The sequence below is a fragment of the Calidris pugnax genome, unplaced genomic scaffold (genome assembly GCF_001431845.1).
Source record: "Calidris pugnax isolate Ruff unplaced genomic scaffold, ASM143184v1 scaffold134, whole genome shotgun sequence".
In the NCBI taxonomy this organism is placed as follows: Eukaryota; Metazoa; Chordata; class Aves; order Charadriiformes; family Scolopacidae; genus Calidris; species Calidris pugnax.
In genome coordinates, this window is record NW_015090873.1 from 1,034,540 (window position 1) to 1,049,674 (window position 15,135).

At 38.8% G+C, this 15,135-nt stretch overlaps 2 protein-coding genes across 5 annotated transcripts in view; both read right to left on the reverse strand.

The window, feature by feature from the left end:
- Positions 1 to 166, reverse strand: part of PDCD7 (programmed cell death 7) — a 4,511-nt gene extending 4,345 nt beyond the window's left edge. The window contains exon 1 of the mRNA XM_014946090.1: positions 71 to 166. Coding sequence (XP_014801576.1) covers positions 71 to 166 — 96 coding nt within the window. The remainder of the gene's footprint in view (positions 1 to 70) is intronic.
- A 180-nt stretch (positions 167 to 346) lies between these two features.
- CLPX (caseinolytic mitochondrial matrix peptidase chaperone subunit) overlaps positions 347 to 15,135 on the reverse strand; it is a 22,762-nt gene continuing 7,973 nt past the window's right edge. For 2 of the 4 annotated variants that reach the window (XM_014946118.1, XM_014946121.1), the window contains 11 exons: positions 11,411 to 11,565; positions 10,410 to 10,569; positions 9,135 to 9,176; positions 7,575 to 7,751; positions 6,527 to 6,691; positions 6,070 to 6,158; positions 5,357 to 5,521; positions 4,133 to 4,432; positions 3,555 to 3,647; positions 3,214 to 3,320; positions 347 to 2,267 (listed from right to left, as the gene is read on the reverse strand). In XM_014946118.1, coding sequence (XP_014801604.1) covers positions 2,177 to 2,267; positions 3,214 to 3,320; positions 3,555 to 3,647; positions 4,133 to 4,432; positions 5,357 to 5,521; positions 6,070 to 6,158; positions 6,527 to 6,691; positions 7,575 to 7,751; positions 9,135 to 9,176; positions 10,410 to 10,569; positions 11,411 to 11,565 — 1,544 coding nt within the window. In that variant the 3' untranslated portion in view covers positions 347 to 2,176. Of the gene's footprint in view, positions 2,268 to 3,168; positions 3,321 to 3,554; positions 3,648 to 4,132; positions 4,433 to 5,356; positions 5,522 to 6,069; positions 6,159 to 6,526; positions 6,692 to 7,574; positions 7,752 to 9,134; positions 9,177 to 10,409; positions 10,570 to 11,410; positions 11,566 to 15,135 lie in introns of all 4 variants that reach the window. The other 2 variants (XM_014946120.1, XM_014946119.1) reach the window with 2 other exon arrangements.

Here is a 15,135-nt window from a genome sequence, read left to right on the forward strand (position 1 = left end):
GCAGAAGGAAGGGAGGGGGCGCCGCCGCCGCAAAGGGCCCCGGACGGGCGGTGGGGGTGGGGAAGGGTGCGGAGGGCGGCGGGAAGGGTCCCGCCGGCGGGGGGAAGGCCCGGAACGGCGGCGGCGGCGGGGGGAAGCGGCCGGGGAAAGGCGGCGGCTGCGCCATGTTGGCGCCTCGGCCCAGCGCCGCCCGCCCGCAGCGCCCCCTGGCGGCCCGGAGGCCCCGCTCGCCCCCTCAGGGCGGCACAGCGCCTTCAGCCTTCACACAGAAAGAAAAAGCAAAAAGCCTCAAAAGCTCCAACTACCCATAAAATATCAAATTTCGTCAGGGATGACAACTCTCCGCTGCTTGAATATTCGCTTTGTTTTATTCAAACGCCAGAGGTGAAGTACAAACTGTAGTTACACAGCGGTTTTTTTTTTTGTTTCCTTAAAAACAGTTCTCGGTTACACAATTCCAAACAACTTTCAAAACTAAGTTGTTGAACAGTTTTGCCTAAAACGTTGGGTTTGGTTTTTTTTTTTTCAATCTATTTAAAAAAAGGATTTGAATTAAAGGATTCAGAATTAAAAGCGGTTATATTTCTTTCACTCTACAAAAAGGAAAGCGAGGATGCAGTTACAGATAGTTCTCCAGAGATTCCCGTTTTGAGGGGAACTAAGATTCTCCTAGAAATACCCTCAGCTCCAAAGGCAGCTTTTTCTGAACCATTAGTGGGCCATTTAGCCTGAAAAAACCCGAAATCCAAAGGGAAATATCTGATGCATCTGGCTACCACCGCATATCAGGCTGCTTCTAGGTAAGAACACAAGTATTACATAAAATTTACATGACAAAAATTAACAGTAAAAATAGCGTTCAGCACGCATCTGCAGTAGCCTTTCCTCTCCTAAAACATCCACTAGACTGAAAAGAACGATGAATGGTATAATTAAATAGCTTGAATCAAAGTTTTAGAGAAAGGGGTCAGTAAAACTTACGTCCACGTATCACTGAAGGACAAAACAAAGTTGTAAGCAACAATTTTAATTCCTGAAACAAATCAAAAACATACAGGTCCTTTAGTGTTTTTACAAAGACTTTCCTAAAGGATTGAATTAATTTTGGTGTAGAACAGAAAGAGGGAGGGTTGCTTTGCTTGCGAGACTAAAAATCAAAGACAAAAACCACAAGATGCAATACTAGCATTTGAGCATATAACTTAAAAAGCACTGAGTTGTGTGAACAATCACTACCGATTACATCAAAAAATATTATACATTTACTTCTTTCATCTCTTAACATTATAAGATAGGCTGGGCAAATACCTGGCACCAAAAAATTGATGCATGATAGTTCCAATACGTTAAACAAAATGTACTATATTAGAACATTAATATTTAAAAATTTATGTCGACTTCTCATCCGAATTCAGATGGCTTACCGCTTCCTAGAAATCCTGTTTACCCTTCTGGAAAAATTAGCAAATTACCGACTTCACCTTCTTTCACAGTATTTGAGGTGACTGAAACTTACTCCTAATGGAGAGGTGAAGGAAAGGGTATTAATTTGATATTGCATTCAGATTACCGTAACAAACTAGTGTCACATTTTAGCGGAATCTCCCAGCAGTGTCATCAAGTGTGTCCCAGTTTTTTTCCAAACCCCTGCTGCAAGGGCTTCCTCCTCCTCCTCCCCCTCCCAGTGTAACAGGTCACTCCAGCACCCAGCGGGTTTCAAACACCAGCAGAAATCTAACACTGACCTGAACGCAACCCCCCCGTGAGTCGTATGAGGAGCTAATAAGTTTATTCACCCTCTACTAATTATTAAGCTTGATTTCCCATTTGTAGAGTAACATTATCGTAAAATCTAACTATTGGCAGCACCTGCATTGCTGGTTTAGTTTCCAGAAAGAGCAATCCAGGTGCTGCTGTATTAGCTATACATTTTAATTGAACAAGTGTAATATACAATTCATATTTGAACATTATGCCATCCAAGTCCACACAATGTCCATCCGATAAATCAACGGGACGTTGCAATAAAATACACGATCTGATTTAGCTAATAAAGTTCCTCATCACGTATCATATCCGAGACAGATCCAATGCCTTTAGTATCAGACTGAAGCCAGAGGCAATCGTAAGGAAATAACCACGTGTGCGTTATGCGGGGCGAGCATTCTGACAGTATTTAATGGTTTGCAGCATCTGCTTGTCGAGGCCAACCTTCCTCCTCAACGCCAGAGTCGTATTCTTCCTCAGCTGAATCTTTAGTGGGAGCCCTATAATTAAAATGAACTGATCAGATACTTTAGAAATGGAGGAAAAGCAGGGAGACAGTTGCCATAGCTTCTGGTAAACATGCCACCTGCAAAGTGCCCCAAGGACAAGTATACGGTCCCATTACTGAAAATCAAAAGGCTATTGAATACAGTGAAGTCATGTGATTTAATCTGAAAATTTTAGATTTCCAGCAAACATGAACGCTGGTGCTCTACAAAATCACTGAGAACAACCTTCACTGTAAGAGTAATGCTCTTCCACTCCCTGTGAGACACGAGGTGTGCTGAGCCAAGCTTCAGCACTGGCACAAGATGAACACAAAGCATTCACCTCGTGCCAGCTTTCTCAGCGCAGAAAGTTTCTCAAAAAAGCTGTCAGAGGTGGAAACCAAGCCAGAGGTCCTAAATTTCAGGCCTGTCTTTTTAACCTGACCCATCCCCTCTCAACTCCATCCTTTGTTCACTAAAATTAATTTTTTTTTTTTGGTCTAAATCCAGATTTGTCCAGCACTTTCAGCAGCCTACCACATCATTACTATAATACAACCTTTACAAAAACCACCTCACTGGTAGAAAAAAAGGAAAAGGAAGGAAAAAAGTTCTGTTTCAGAAATTTCACTACAGTCACAATTAAACTTCATAAGTCAACAGTCAAAATCTGAACCTTAAAATTTACTTCTATTCCTACAGGTAACACACACACACACACACAAAAGGCTTAAAGTAACGTCATATTTAAGTTTATTTTTACATTTCTATTTAAAAACTAAAGCAATACAAACCCAAAGTTTCTAGGACAGAATAGGCAGCTGTGTACAGTATACAGAGAATTGGCTCCTTTTTAGGTTGTGTGCATGGTTTTGAGTGTATAGGTTTGTTCCTATAGCAAACATCAGAATACCTTTCTAGCCGTATTACTCGTCTGCTATTTCCGTTAGGGTTTTACCTAATGTATCCTGGTTCTTTTTTGCCTTCTACAACATCTTTGTCAACTTCCACGCATACAATGTCAGAATTGGGCACTTCAAACATGGGCTCCAGTAACAGCTTTTCCTACAAGAAAATAGAGGGAAAAAAAATATTTCTGGGTGCCCCCTCTTCTGCGTAGCAATACAGTTAGCAAGTCATTTTCAGAGCAGGGAGTTTTCTTGGAAAAACTCAATGCCCACAGTTTTAGAAAGTTCTACTGTATCGACATAAGACCCACAAGTAAGTGAGGTTTTGACTGAAAATTGTCAGTTAGGTCCATACACTTCATTTACTAAATAAAAGACTTCATTTACTCACCATTATAGATCGAAGACCTCTTGCACCAGTTTTTCTGTCCAGGGCCAGTCTGGCTATAGCCTTCAATGCATCTTCGGTGACATTTAATTCACACTACATAGAGAAAAATGGTAAGTTTAGTGAATTATTTCATTTATAACTCAACAGCATTGAATGCAACAGTGCCTTACTGAAAATAACAAACTGCAGGGATTTACTTGTTACAGACCACAACCTTTAAGATACACACACAAAGCTTCAGCTACGCTTAATTTTTGACTAACGTTACCGGTATTGACTATGTCTCTTTACCTACAACTACTCCAAGTACCTCTGCAGTACCCCAAGCAGCTCTTGATGCCTATTAGGCAAGGTCACAGATGTTCATTTGACACCAAGAGCAGCTCAACTCCTTCCAGGTTACTTATCCCACAAGGACAGTTGTCCAACCTAAACCAGTCAGGTTTTAACGAGTTCGCTTACTTTTTTTATTCAGGGTGGAGGGGCACATGAAATTATTTCAACTGGGATTTTAGATCACTTCAGCACTGTATTTATAAACAAGGACGTTGAGGAGTCATCAAATAAAAAAATCAAACCTTATCCATGCTGAATAGTGCCTGGTATTGAGGAACCACTGCATTTCGTGGCTCGGTAAGAATCCGGACGAGGGTTTTCTCATCCAGGCTGTGCAGAGGAACCACAACGGGCAAACGTCCCACAAACTCTGGGATCATGCCAAACTCGATGAGGTCTCTGGCCTCCACGTGACGCAGCAAACGATCCTTCTCTTCAATATCTTCATGTGGGTCAGACTCTCCACTTATATTAGCAAGATCTGCTGCTGCTGCAGCCCGTCTGCCTTTTCCCATATTAGCTGGCGTCCCAAATCCTAAATACTGCAAAACAAACGTGTTGTACTTACACAACTGTAATAGGTAAATTTTCTAGATGTAACTAAATCACGTTCCATGTGCATTAAAAAAAAATCTGGAGTGACTGATCATTACATATTAATTCAAGCTCCAGAAATTACTTATAGTATTTTATACCCCTTACACACAATCAATTTCTTAGACTATTTAATTCCCCCAGTAAAGTATCAATACCTCAGACTAAAAGCAAGTATTTCTTAAAATAAAGAAGGGTTAGTAACGTGTCCTGGTAAGTTTACAGGTATTGGTGACACTAAAAAGGGCTCTTCAGAAGCGAAGCAAATGCATGCAAGTATGTTTACATGAAAAGCTACACAAATTATCATAAATGGTAATTTAGATTTCAGCCACTCCTCTGTCATTAGAAAGAGGGTGCACATTTTGTCAGAATGCTGCATCCAGAAGAACTCTGTCCCCAGACATTAATATACTCAACAGTGAACTGCATAACTGGGTATTTTAAGATGATACCTATTATGATGATACCTTTTAGCACCATTTGCTCAAACAACCTGAGTATGAACAGTAAACCTTTGGATATCAGTAGAAAAAAAAAAGCCTTTTCTCAGTTTAATACTTGGTACACTGCAACTTCTTTCAACCTTTTTTCCCTCCTCCTATTTTTTTTTTCCTATTTTCATATGCTAAAAATTTCTCCATGGAAGAGAAACTCTGGGAAGCTACTTAAGCCCACTAACAACAGGCTTGTTCTTTGCTACCTTCCTTAGGTAGCAAAAACTTCAGGTTCCCAGACAATGGATGGAAAAGCTCCTGTACAAACAAACTTAGCAGGTTTACAAATACAGCAAGACCTTTAGGAGTCAGTACTGTGAACTACAGTAATTAAGACAATAATCTTTCAGTTCAAATACAGCCTGATGCACTCACTTTTTCATTTTTCCTCCTGCTGATAATTCTGTCAAGACCATTAAAAGCACCAGAAGCTACAAAGAGGATGTTTGTTGTGTCAACCTGCACCGTTTCTCCACGTAGTTTACGAGAATTCTTTTCTGGAACGTTGACTATTGTGCCTTCTAGTAGTTTTAACAAGCCCTAAGGAGAAAAGAAGAAATAAGCAATATAAAATTCCACTGTGTAGCATCATATAAGGCAGCACACCATACTGTGATTACTTTCACAGATGTATGTACTTTTTTGCTCCCTTATGCCTTTGTATTAACAGTAAGCGTCTAAAGAAACCAGTTTTCCATATGAGACAATCCCACTCAAAGACAAAAATCTTCCTTTAGTGTGACATTATGAGCTACAGTTAGTAACAAGTTGCTTTAAGGGTTTTGTCAAAATGGAAAACGTTATTTACTCTTGTCTAATTATGCAACTTGCTAACTGAATGCTGCAAAGACATTTCTCAAAATGTTTCTATGAAGCAGTCTCAAGTTTCTTAATTAAAAAAAAAATAATCTCAAAAGCAAGTAAAGAGGAAAGATGAAGGTTTCAAAGGTTAATAATTAAAGAGCTGAAGAACTATGACTGTATACACCCCTGTGCTATTTGCCATGACAGGACAGTGTGCAGACTTGACGGGCTGTTTGCTTACAAAGTAAAAAAAAAAAAAAAAATCACTCCACAAAAGTACTTACTTGTTGAACACCTTCTCCTCCGACATCCCGTAACTGATGAATACCAGGAACGCTGCCAATCTTATCTACTTCATCCAGAAAAACAATTCCTGCAGGTGCAGAAAATGAATTTAAGGAAGTCTCCACTTTTTAAGAGAAGCAAAAATTATGCTCTTCCCTATGCATAAGTCCAAGACAGCAGCAGTCTGTCCTACCTCCAGACTGTAGATCACAAAAACGTACGCACTGTTGTCCAGCTATGGACAAGAACAAAACCTAAAAGATACGCTTAGAGCTCTTTTCAGGTTGATTATTTTTGATTTAAATGGTTAAAATTCATGTATATGCAACAGGAATATAAATTACAGAAATACTGGTAGTATTTGAGACCACTTTGGCGGTCTCAAAGTTTAGAGCACTTAAGCGAGATTTACAGAGTTTATGAATGAACTTCAGGAAACATATTGTATAAATTTACCTTGCTGAGCTTTTTCTACGTTGTAATTAGCATCTTGCAGGAGTTTTGCAATCACGGATTCGATGTCTTCCCCAACATAACCAGCTTGAGTCAAGGTAGTACAATCACAGATAGCAAAAGGTACATCGAGGCATTTTGCTAGAGTCTGAGCCAGCAAGGTTTTACCTGATAAAATAAAAACTTTGTTATAACTATGATACATTTCCGGAGTGCACACAACCACAAATATTTACCATAGGATCAGAATTACTATTATTATACCTTTTTAATGATGCAAGCATGTTTATATATTCTTCTAAGAATATTTTCTGAGGGAGTTAGTTTTCATAAATAGTGTTTTTTATATCAATAAGCTTCATTTCTGAATGAGACTAATGTTCCACATTTCAGGCAGCTTGAGATGCATAGAGTATCATAAATAAGATATCAAACAACATAAAAAGCAGAACACACGTGCTTGCATAGATTAAAGATTAAATAAGTCAGCACTCCTTTGCAGGCACTCAGGGTGCAGTGCAAAGTCCAACTGCTCCTGCTTTGAAGTTGGGGAGAAACAGAATTAAAATATTATTTAGTGAATGCTCTCCCAAATAGTTTGCAAAATGCTATCACTACAGCACAAACACGCCCACTTCTTTGAAAATACAAATATCATTTCTCTTTTAACCCCCCCTGCAACTTCTCTGTCCCAGAGATGAAACAACAGTTTCTAACTGCAGCATCTCAGCTTGCCAGCTAAAGCAGAGAAATTTTAAATGCATTTTATTACAGCTTAGTGAAAGCTGCGTCTTTTAATCGGTCTTCAAATATAGGCATAAAAAAAAAAAAAGAAAAGCACACAACAAACTCCACCTCCTTCCTTTTCAAGGTCATTTAGCTCAGCTTGTTACCATGGCATGAAAGCACAAAAATCCCAGTTGGGAATTCACAGTTTAGCTTTTTACACAGTTACACAGTAAACTGGAATAATCACAAAAGAGGAAAATCACTCATTAACAATCAATCCTCAGAAAAAGCCTGACACCCATAAAACCACGTAGCTGTATACCTGATCCAGTTGGTCCAAGCAGCAAAATATTACTTTTTTCAAGTTTTATGTCGTCGTTGGGTGAATCTAGTACTTCTCCTCCCCGTTTTTCCTGAGGTATCTGCTGGTTCATTTGTTGCTGCATCGACGCTCCCAAAGCGTTACCGTGTGGACTGATTCCAGCAATCTGCAGCAGCTCTGTAGAGAACAAGAACAGCACTGTTTGAGCACTGGCAAGGTCTGCCATTACCTTAAATACACAATAAAGGCTTGGTTCTTCTGTTTTGTTCTGCAAACCTATAATTCTACCTGTACAGAAGCTGACAGATAGGACTGCAACAGAAACATGGCACAACTATTAAAAAAAAACAGGAGTTCAAATGGTATTTTTGCATAAGGGTATATGAAAAGAATTTCCAGTGGTACAGTGGATTATCTAAAAATATTTTTCCACATTAAAAGTGAGACATTTTCATTCCTTACAAATTAACTCATTTTAACTGTATTTTTAATTTTTTTTTAAGAAATAAAGCCCAACTGTTGATCTCTATGATGAAAAAGAACTGGTATACTCTGACAATTACACAAGCAATGCACAGGTCTACTCTCAAGCCTTAAGGATTTGTCTTAGTTGAGTTACAGGTTTTGTCTCTACACATGGATATGGAGATTGAGCTGGATTTTCTTTTTTCAGAGCACTAGTTTTAATTGACTTGCACGGTAGAATTTCAAAGATTAAGAAAACTTGTTTGTAACTGGGATTACAAATTGATCTACATTGGACTAAGGAAGAAGTTAACAGCCCATGAGAGTTCTCCTGGACTGAAAATAAATGTAACTGACATCACATGGACAAAAAAAAAAAAAAAAAAAAAATATACTCTGACAATTACACAAGCAATGCACAGGTCTACTCTCAAGCCTTAAGGATTTGTCTTAGTTGAGTTACAGGTTTTGTCTCTACACATGGATATGGAGATTGAGCTGGATTTTCTTTTTTCAGAGCACTAGTTTTAATTGACTTGCACGGTAGAATTTCAAAGATTAAGAAAACTTGTTTGTAACTGGGATTACAAATTGATCTACATTGGACTAAGGAAGAAGTTAACAGCCCATGAGAGTTCCCCTGGACTGAAAATAAATGTAACTGACATCACATGGACAGAGGTTCAAGGTGACAGTGTAAGTATCCTGCAGAAAACAGTTGCATAACTTCCTTTATTATCTACCTCACATCACATTCTGTATGGCATTACTAATACAATCACACCTCAGAACTCAGTTAAAAAAAAAATTCCATTTTCATTGGCCTACCAAGAATATTCTAAGGACAGGTAACTATTTAACCAACTTCATAAAGGATATTTTTACAGTTTACCAGCTTTCTACCTACATAAAGAGCCAAATACTAGTCACCTCTCTTAAAAACCTACTCAATACCATCAAGTAAATTTACTTGCAGAAGAAAAGCAAACAGGATTTTACTCAGCATTTCAAACTAGCAGTCACTAAAGACTATTCTACACGAACATCAAAAAAGTAGATATTGCAGAGGAGGACATGAGGAGAGAGTTCACTTACTTGTAAATCTGTACTCATCCTCCCGTCTTCTGATTTCTAATTCTAAGAGAGAGGATGAAAACAGTAACAAAAAGTAAGTTTATAAAAGCTTATAAATTCTCTACCTCTTGCCCTCTTCTGAATACATCTCATCACTATGCATGAATGAATTTCTAACAAGAAATCCCCACGTGTGTTAGTTTTTATTGCTGTCAAAATTAACTCAAAATTCAACTTGCATGCTTTTAAAATGACAGCAAACTTTCTACTACTAACCCCAGTAACAATCTATTACCTCAGGTTAGATTTTAACTTTAAAACTACTTATAGAAGGGGGAAAAAAATGCAATAATATAATTTTGTTTTGAAAAGGCTTCCTTAAACTCTCGTATTTGTATCTGAGTGTTACAATGTAAGATTTCACTTATCTCAAAGTGCTATCCCTTACAAACATTCACTGCCAGTCCCTCTGGGTGTGCACCATTTTATCTTCAGGAACTTCCCAGTGTGAGGTACACAACCACTACCAGAACTGTGCTGCTCATGTTCTCCCTCAATTAAAATACTACTTTAAGTTAATTCAAAAAAAACGAGAAGATTTCTGTTTGCTTAGCATGCTATTTTTTGCAAGACAGAACAAAACACCTTAAAAAAAATAATCAAGGTACACTTTGAATCGGAGACAGTAACTTAATCTTATTTCTAAAAATAAACTAGATCAACATAGCGACACACTTACTCAGTGGCAAAAGTACTGCCAAGAGTAACTCTGTGTACACTTGTGAGATATGGAACAATACTCTGGTGACCAACAGATGCTGCCAACAGCACCAAGTGAGGTTAGAAAGCTAGAGATTCATCAAATCACCTATGCAAAGTATCATCTTTGTGATCTGCATTGTTGCTGGCAGATTAAGCAGCAGATTTACAGTTAAGGAGTAAATGAGATTAGAGAGAAAATTTAGGAGGCTCACGGTACAAAGTTAAAGGAAAATACCTAATATGTGTCAGTAAAAATTGCTTGGTACAAAGTTAAATACCTAATATGTGTCAGTAAAAATTGCTAAACATTTAATACAGTAGGTAATACCCATGGCACCATAAACCTTCTGGATTACTATTTATTTAAATCACAGAAGTTCACATACAGAATTTCTATTAAATTTAATTTTCACTTTTTGCTCACTTCAATTACAAAACATCTAACGTCAAGGTAAAACCTCTCAGGTTTCTTAAATGAGGGCCCTGAAATCCTAAGTTTTATTTCACCAGAAAAAGACCAAACATCATACAAACCTCTTGGTGTTAAAGAAGTCTGCTTTTCAACTTCTGCTTGCTGTCTCAGGTTAGCTGGGATATTATTGTAGATTCTCTTGTAATGATTGTACACAGCAACTGAAAGCACCTTCTTGGCAAAACACTGACCAACAACGTATTTGTCGAGGTAGTTATAAATCTGAAAAAGAACTCAGTCTTAGTAACGCTGCTAAATCCCCTTGCAGCAAAAAAGAAAGAAATAGTATATTGTGCCAAAGATAGACTTCAGCCTAAACCAACCATTACAGAACCGAGAAATAGAATTTCAACATCTAAAGTACAAAATATATTCTTGTTGATCAGTTTACTCAAAAACGTGATGCTTACACAATCATGTTCTGCCATACTAATATTTAAAGCCACCCTCATTTTCAATCAGATTTGTAAGAGGACCAGAAATTTCAAGAATATTTAATGTCTTACAAGAGGGTCTCTCTAGGAGCCACATGCAGCTTCAGAAATCATTCCAGTCCACTAGGAACTGAGAAACACAATCAGCTCCAGCACTATTCAGGAGAGGGAAACCAAATGACTTTAGGAAAGGTCACCACAAAAGGCTTATCAGCTATGGCCCTCACTCAGAAACAGGCCAAATAAGAGGTTCAGCAACTACTGAAAGAAGCTGCTAACATTAGGGTGCAGAATATGAGGCCACAGCAGGAAATGAAAAACACTAGTTGGTGAGGGTTGAAGCTAGCCTCAGGGTCACAAGGAGAAAATGAAGGTACTGGACTTCAGTTAAAGGACAAAGCCAGAAGAAAACAAGCCCAACGACTTTTATTGGATCTCCTCGTTCCCTGTATTGCTGCCCTGCCGGGTCACGTAGCCCTCAAAGGTTTAATCTTGAGCTAATCTTCTTTCTTGTCTGTTGCTCTCTCCCAGTAGAGCATTACACACCTGATGCAGATTAAGAAGTAAAGCATTTCACCACTCATGATGCTGAAATGCAAGGGAACAGCAGGTGGAATGAAGAACCATACCTTTTTCGGTGGAGGCGGCGGCTTCTGCTGGAATGCCAACTTCACAGCTTCTGCTGCTGATTCGGGCTCCTTAATGATGCTCTTTTTTGTGTCTGCCTCTGACAGTACGACAAAAAAATGGTGACACTTTTCACACTTCACGAAACGGGTGGAAGCTGCAGAAAAGGTAAAACAAAACGGTTAATGAAATTGTAAGCAATTCCATTCTTAGAAATTCATTCAACTGCCTGAGCTGATCTTACAGAGGACAAGCACCTGTGAGATAACACAGTCACCTCTGTGTTTATACAACACTTCCCCTTCCTTCACCTTAGAAGCTTTAAAAGCAATTACTGGCCTGTGAAATTGGACACAAAGAGGGAATGCAATTTGCCCAAAAAGTCACAAGGCAGGGCAGCAACCAAACAAAGGGATTAAAAAGCAAAAATCTTTCATATTTATTCAGGAGGGCTACACTTGGAAGAGGAAACTCTGCAACTCAAGAGCGATGCAAATTTAATGAGGGCTTCTACCTATGCAGGAATTATTCCTAATTCTCAAACTAGCAGGCAAAAAAGATAACTGTGGTTAGGGACAGACTACTCTAAAGTGTGGGTAAGCAATCTACAACATCACAGGCAGCAGGCTGAGGACAGGACAGCTGAGGCAGCTCCCAGTCCCTGCATCCCCCCGGCTGTAGGACACAACACAGAAGATGCTGGAGTCACCAAAGCCCAGGACACAGAGCACAGCGGGGTCACAAAAGGGCTCATCCCAACAAGCAGCAGCTGTGGTATGCAACAGAGGATCAGGACTTTGATGTTTTGCAAGATCTTTTGCTTATTTATTTCTACTGTCAAGAGTAGAACAAATTTCTTTCAAATTCCAAAAGCCAAATCCTCCAACCCTGACCGTGAACCACGTCTCAAGAAATCACATTATCTGCAAAGACTCATTTCAAAAGTCTGCAAACCAGAACCTGCACTATTTTTTTTTTCCTTTGGAAAAGCAAAGTTAAAATAACTGAAAACAGTAGAGAAGAATAAATTTGTAATTCAAAACAGGTATTTTTTTCTGACCATACTGCTATGCTATTAATAGGTTGTTTTTTTTTTTCTGACCATACTGCTATGCTATTAAATGCAAACCATGTGCAACAGAAATGATTTAAAGTAAATATATTAGTAAAAGTATTGAATTCAAAGCAAAGTAAATGTAGCAAAACAACCACATGAAAAACTTCAACGTCAAAACTTCTGAAATCCTAGGAAGTTTTTAGAAAACAGCCTGAACACTGCAGTGTGAGCTGATTTAATAACAACCTCTAGCAATAAACAAGCTGCTTATTTATAACTTGTTGTTGCCTCCCACAGAGCTGGCATCAGCAAAAGAGGAGTGGGGTTCTTTTTTTAATACTAACACACCTCATAACTGGATAAGTCAGACCAGCAAATTATTTTCATAATGTAGCACATAATACTGCAACCATCACAGCTTTATTAACTCTGCTCCAAAGAAAATTTGTATAACCACTGGAAAGTTCTCCTGGGAACATGCCAAATTACTGTTAATCCACCTGATGGGAATGCAATGGAGATCCACTTGCCTGCACCCAGCCCTCTCACAGAACTATCATTTAGCAACAATATTGTAGGGAAAAAACACAAAACTTTCTCCCAGTGCTCACTCAAAACACCTCTGATATTCTTAATGACTCCAGTGCTTTGAGGCTGTTGCCCTTCCTTCTGCAATGCTAACAGTCAGCTTTATTAGGGTGGAACAGCCACAGGAGTACTTGCCCCCTTTACAGATCCACAGGAATGGTTAAAAAAAATAGAAAATAAGGAGCCAGCTATAAGAATACTAGTGTGCATCTTTAAAACATCATTCCCTGAAAACAATTATCATGCACACTACATTTTTATCAATTACTCCAAGCAGCACAGAGGAAGGTTATTAGAGATCTTCCTCATTTTCAGCAAGACCAACAGGGCCCATGGGTACAGAAAACCTCTGATGTTCGGGGGTGCCTGGGGGAGGAGACTCAGTTCTCAAAAAGCTGTGAAACTAGCCAGTTTCTATCATCCACCCAGCACGCAGAGAAAAAGTATCAATGAGTTTTAACAGAACAAAAAAGTTTGCTAAGTTTGCTCACAAATGCAAGGAAATCAAGTTTAAGAGCTGCTATCTCCTGCAAGGATGAAACTGAGCATTAAAAACTGCAAGCAACTTTGCTATTCTTAAATGCTGGAATGTTTTTATGTGTTCTTTTAGCAAACACATAAAAGCACAGCGAAGAGCCTTCACGTCAAATTACCTCACTGTCATTAAGATGCCTGCAAATATTTACAGTGTGGTAAAAGACAAGCCAAGTGGTGGTTTTGGTTCAGGCAACGTTACCGCAGAGGCTGCATTTGCAAAGAGATTTCTCAAGTCTGTATGAACTGACCTCACCAAACACCAGGTTTTTACAGTACATACAGGAAGCCAAAACAATTGGGAGGATTAATCTTAAAAACACTTGTAGGGTTGAGATAATGGGCCACTATTAAACTGCTATAAGGTAAAAAGACATCAGGAGGGAAGCTTCTTGCCTATTAAGTATGTACAGTACCAGGGAAGCCTTGGAGGATGGAGCTAACCTGATGGCTTCAGGTGGAGACAGTAAAAGCAGCACGTAATTAAGGCTTCTTATGTCAATCAGCTTTAAAGCTATTGGATTTCACTGAGGCTCACTGACATTTCACTGATCATAAAACTCTCTTTACAGAGCCTCACAACCCCAAACCAATACAGGAGCTGCTGGGAAAGTGTGTCAAAGCAAAATTCCTTTTGGTTTGCATCACATTCTTCCTTAATTGTTAATTACTGGAAAGCCAGAGCCAAGCAAATCCTTGTGCAAGATTGCAGATACTAAGTGAAGCCCCGTTAAAAGCACACTTCACTGGACAACAAGCCTGTCACACTACCACTCAATGGCTAATTACAAATTAATTTCCTAATAAATGTGGCTTTTTATTCAGTATTTTGTTCCCCTACTCCTATCAAAACAACTGAAAAAATATCTAATCTTTAAAACCTGAAGCAAATGCTAATTGCTTATTTTCCTTTGGCTTTAGATATTTACTTAAGGTTCCACAATTCAAACCAGAATTGAGTGAATTTGTCATTTTTCCTAATGAAGCAACACCAAAGGCTTATATGAAAAATCAAGTTACAGCCCATTTAATACAACCTGCAATCCATTCATTTTGGGCAGAACTGGACAGATTTGTTTTTTCTGAATTAGTTTTTGGGTTTTAAAACACTTTTAAAGATAATTAGAACTGAGCTCTTCTGTTTTCCAGCTGCCTTGTATTCTGCAATCCATTTGGGATCCCTAATGACACTGACAATATACTAAATCCCATCTCTTTTCCAGGGATCCACAGTGACTGTTCTACTCTGGGGCAATGCTTGAATGGTGTTTTCAGAAAAAAGCATAAACTCCAGCAACCAGGGGAGCAAACGCACCAGTAAAGCGAGAGAGTTTCAAAATGTCCTCGTCTGCTCATGAATCATCTGATAAGAAGGTAAATGAGGTTAAAAATCCTTCCACTGTTTCCAACCACACCTAGTCCAGGGAGAGGCCAACCTATTGAACACCACACAGGATTGTATTTCTCCTTCCATTGACTAGTGCCAGATTTTTCAGACAACCTTGTTGCCTATAGTTTCAAACAAACAAAAAAGCTTATTATTTCGGG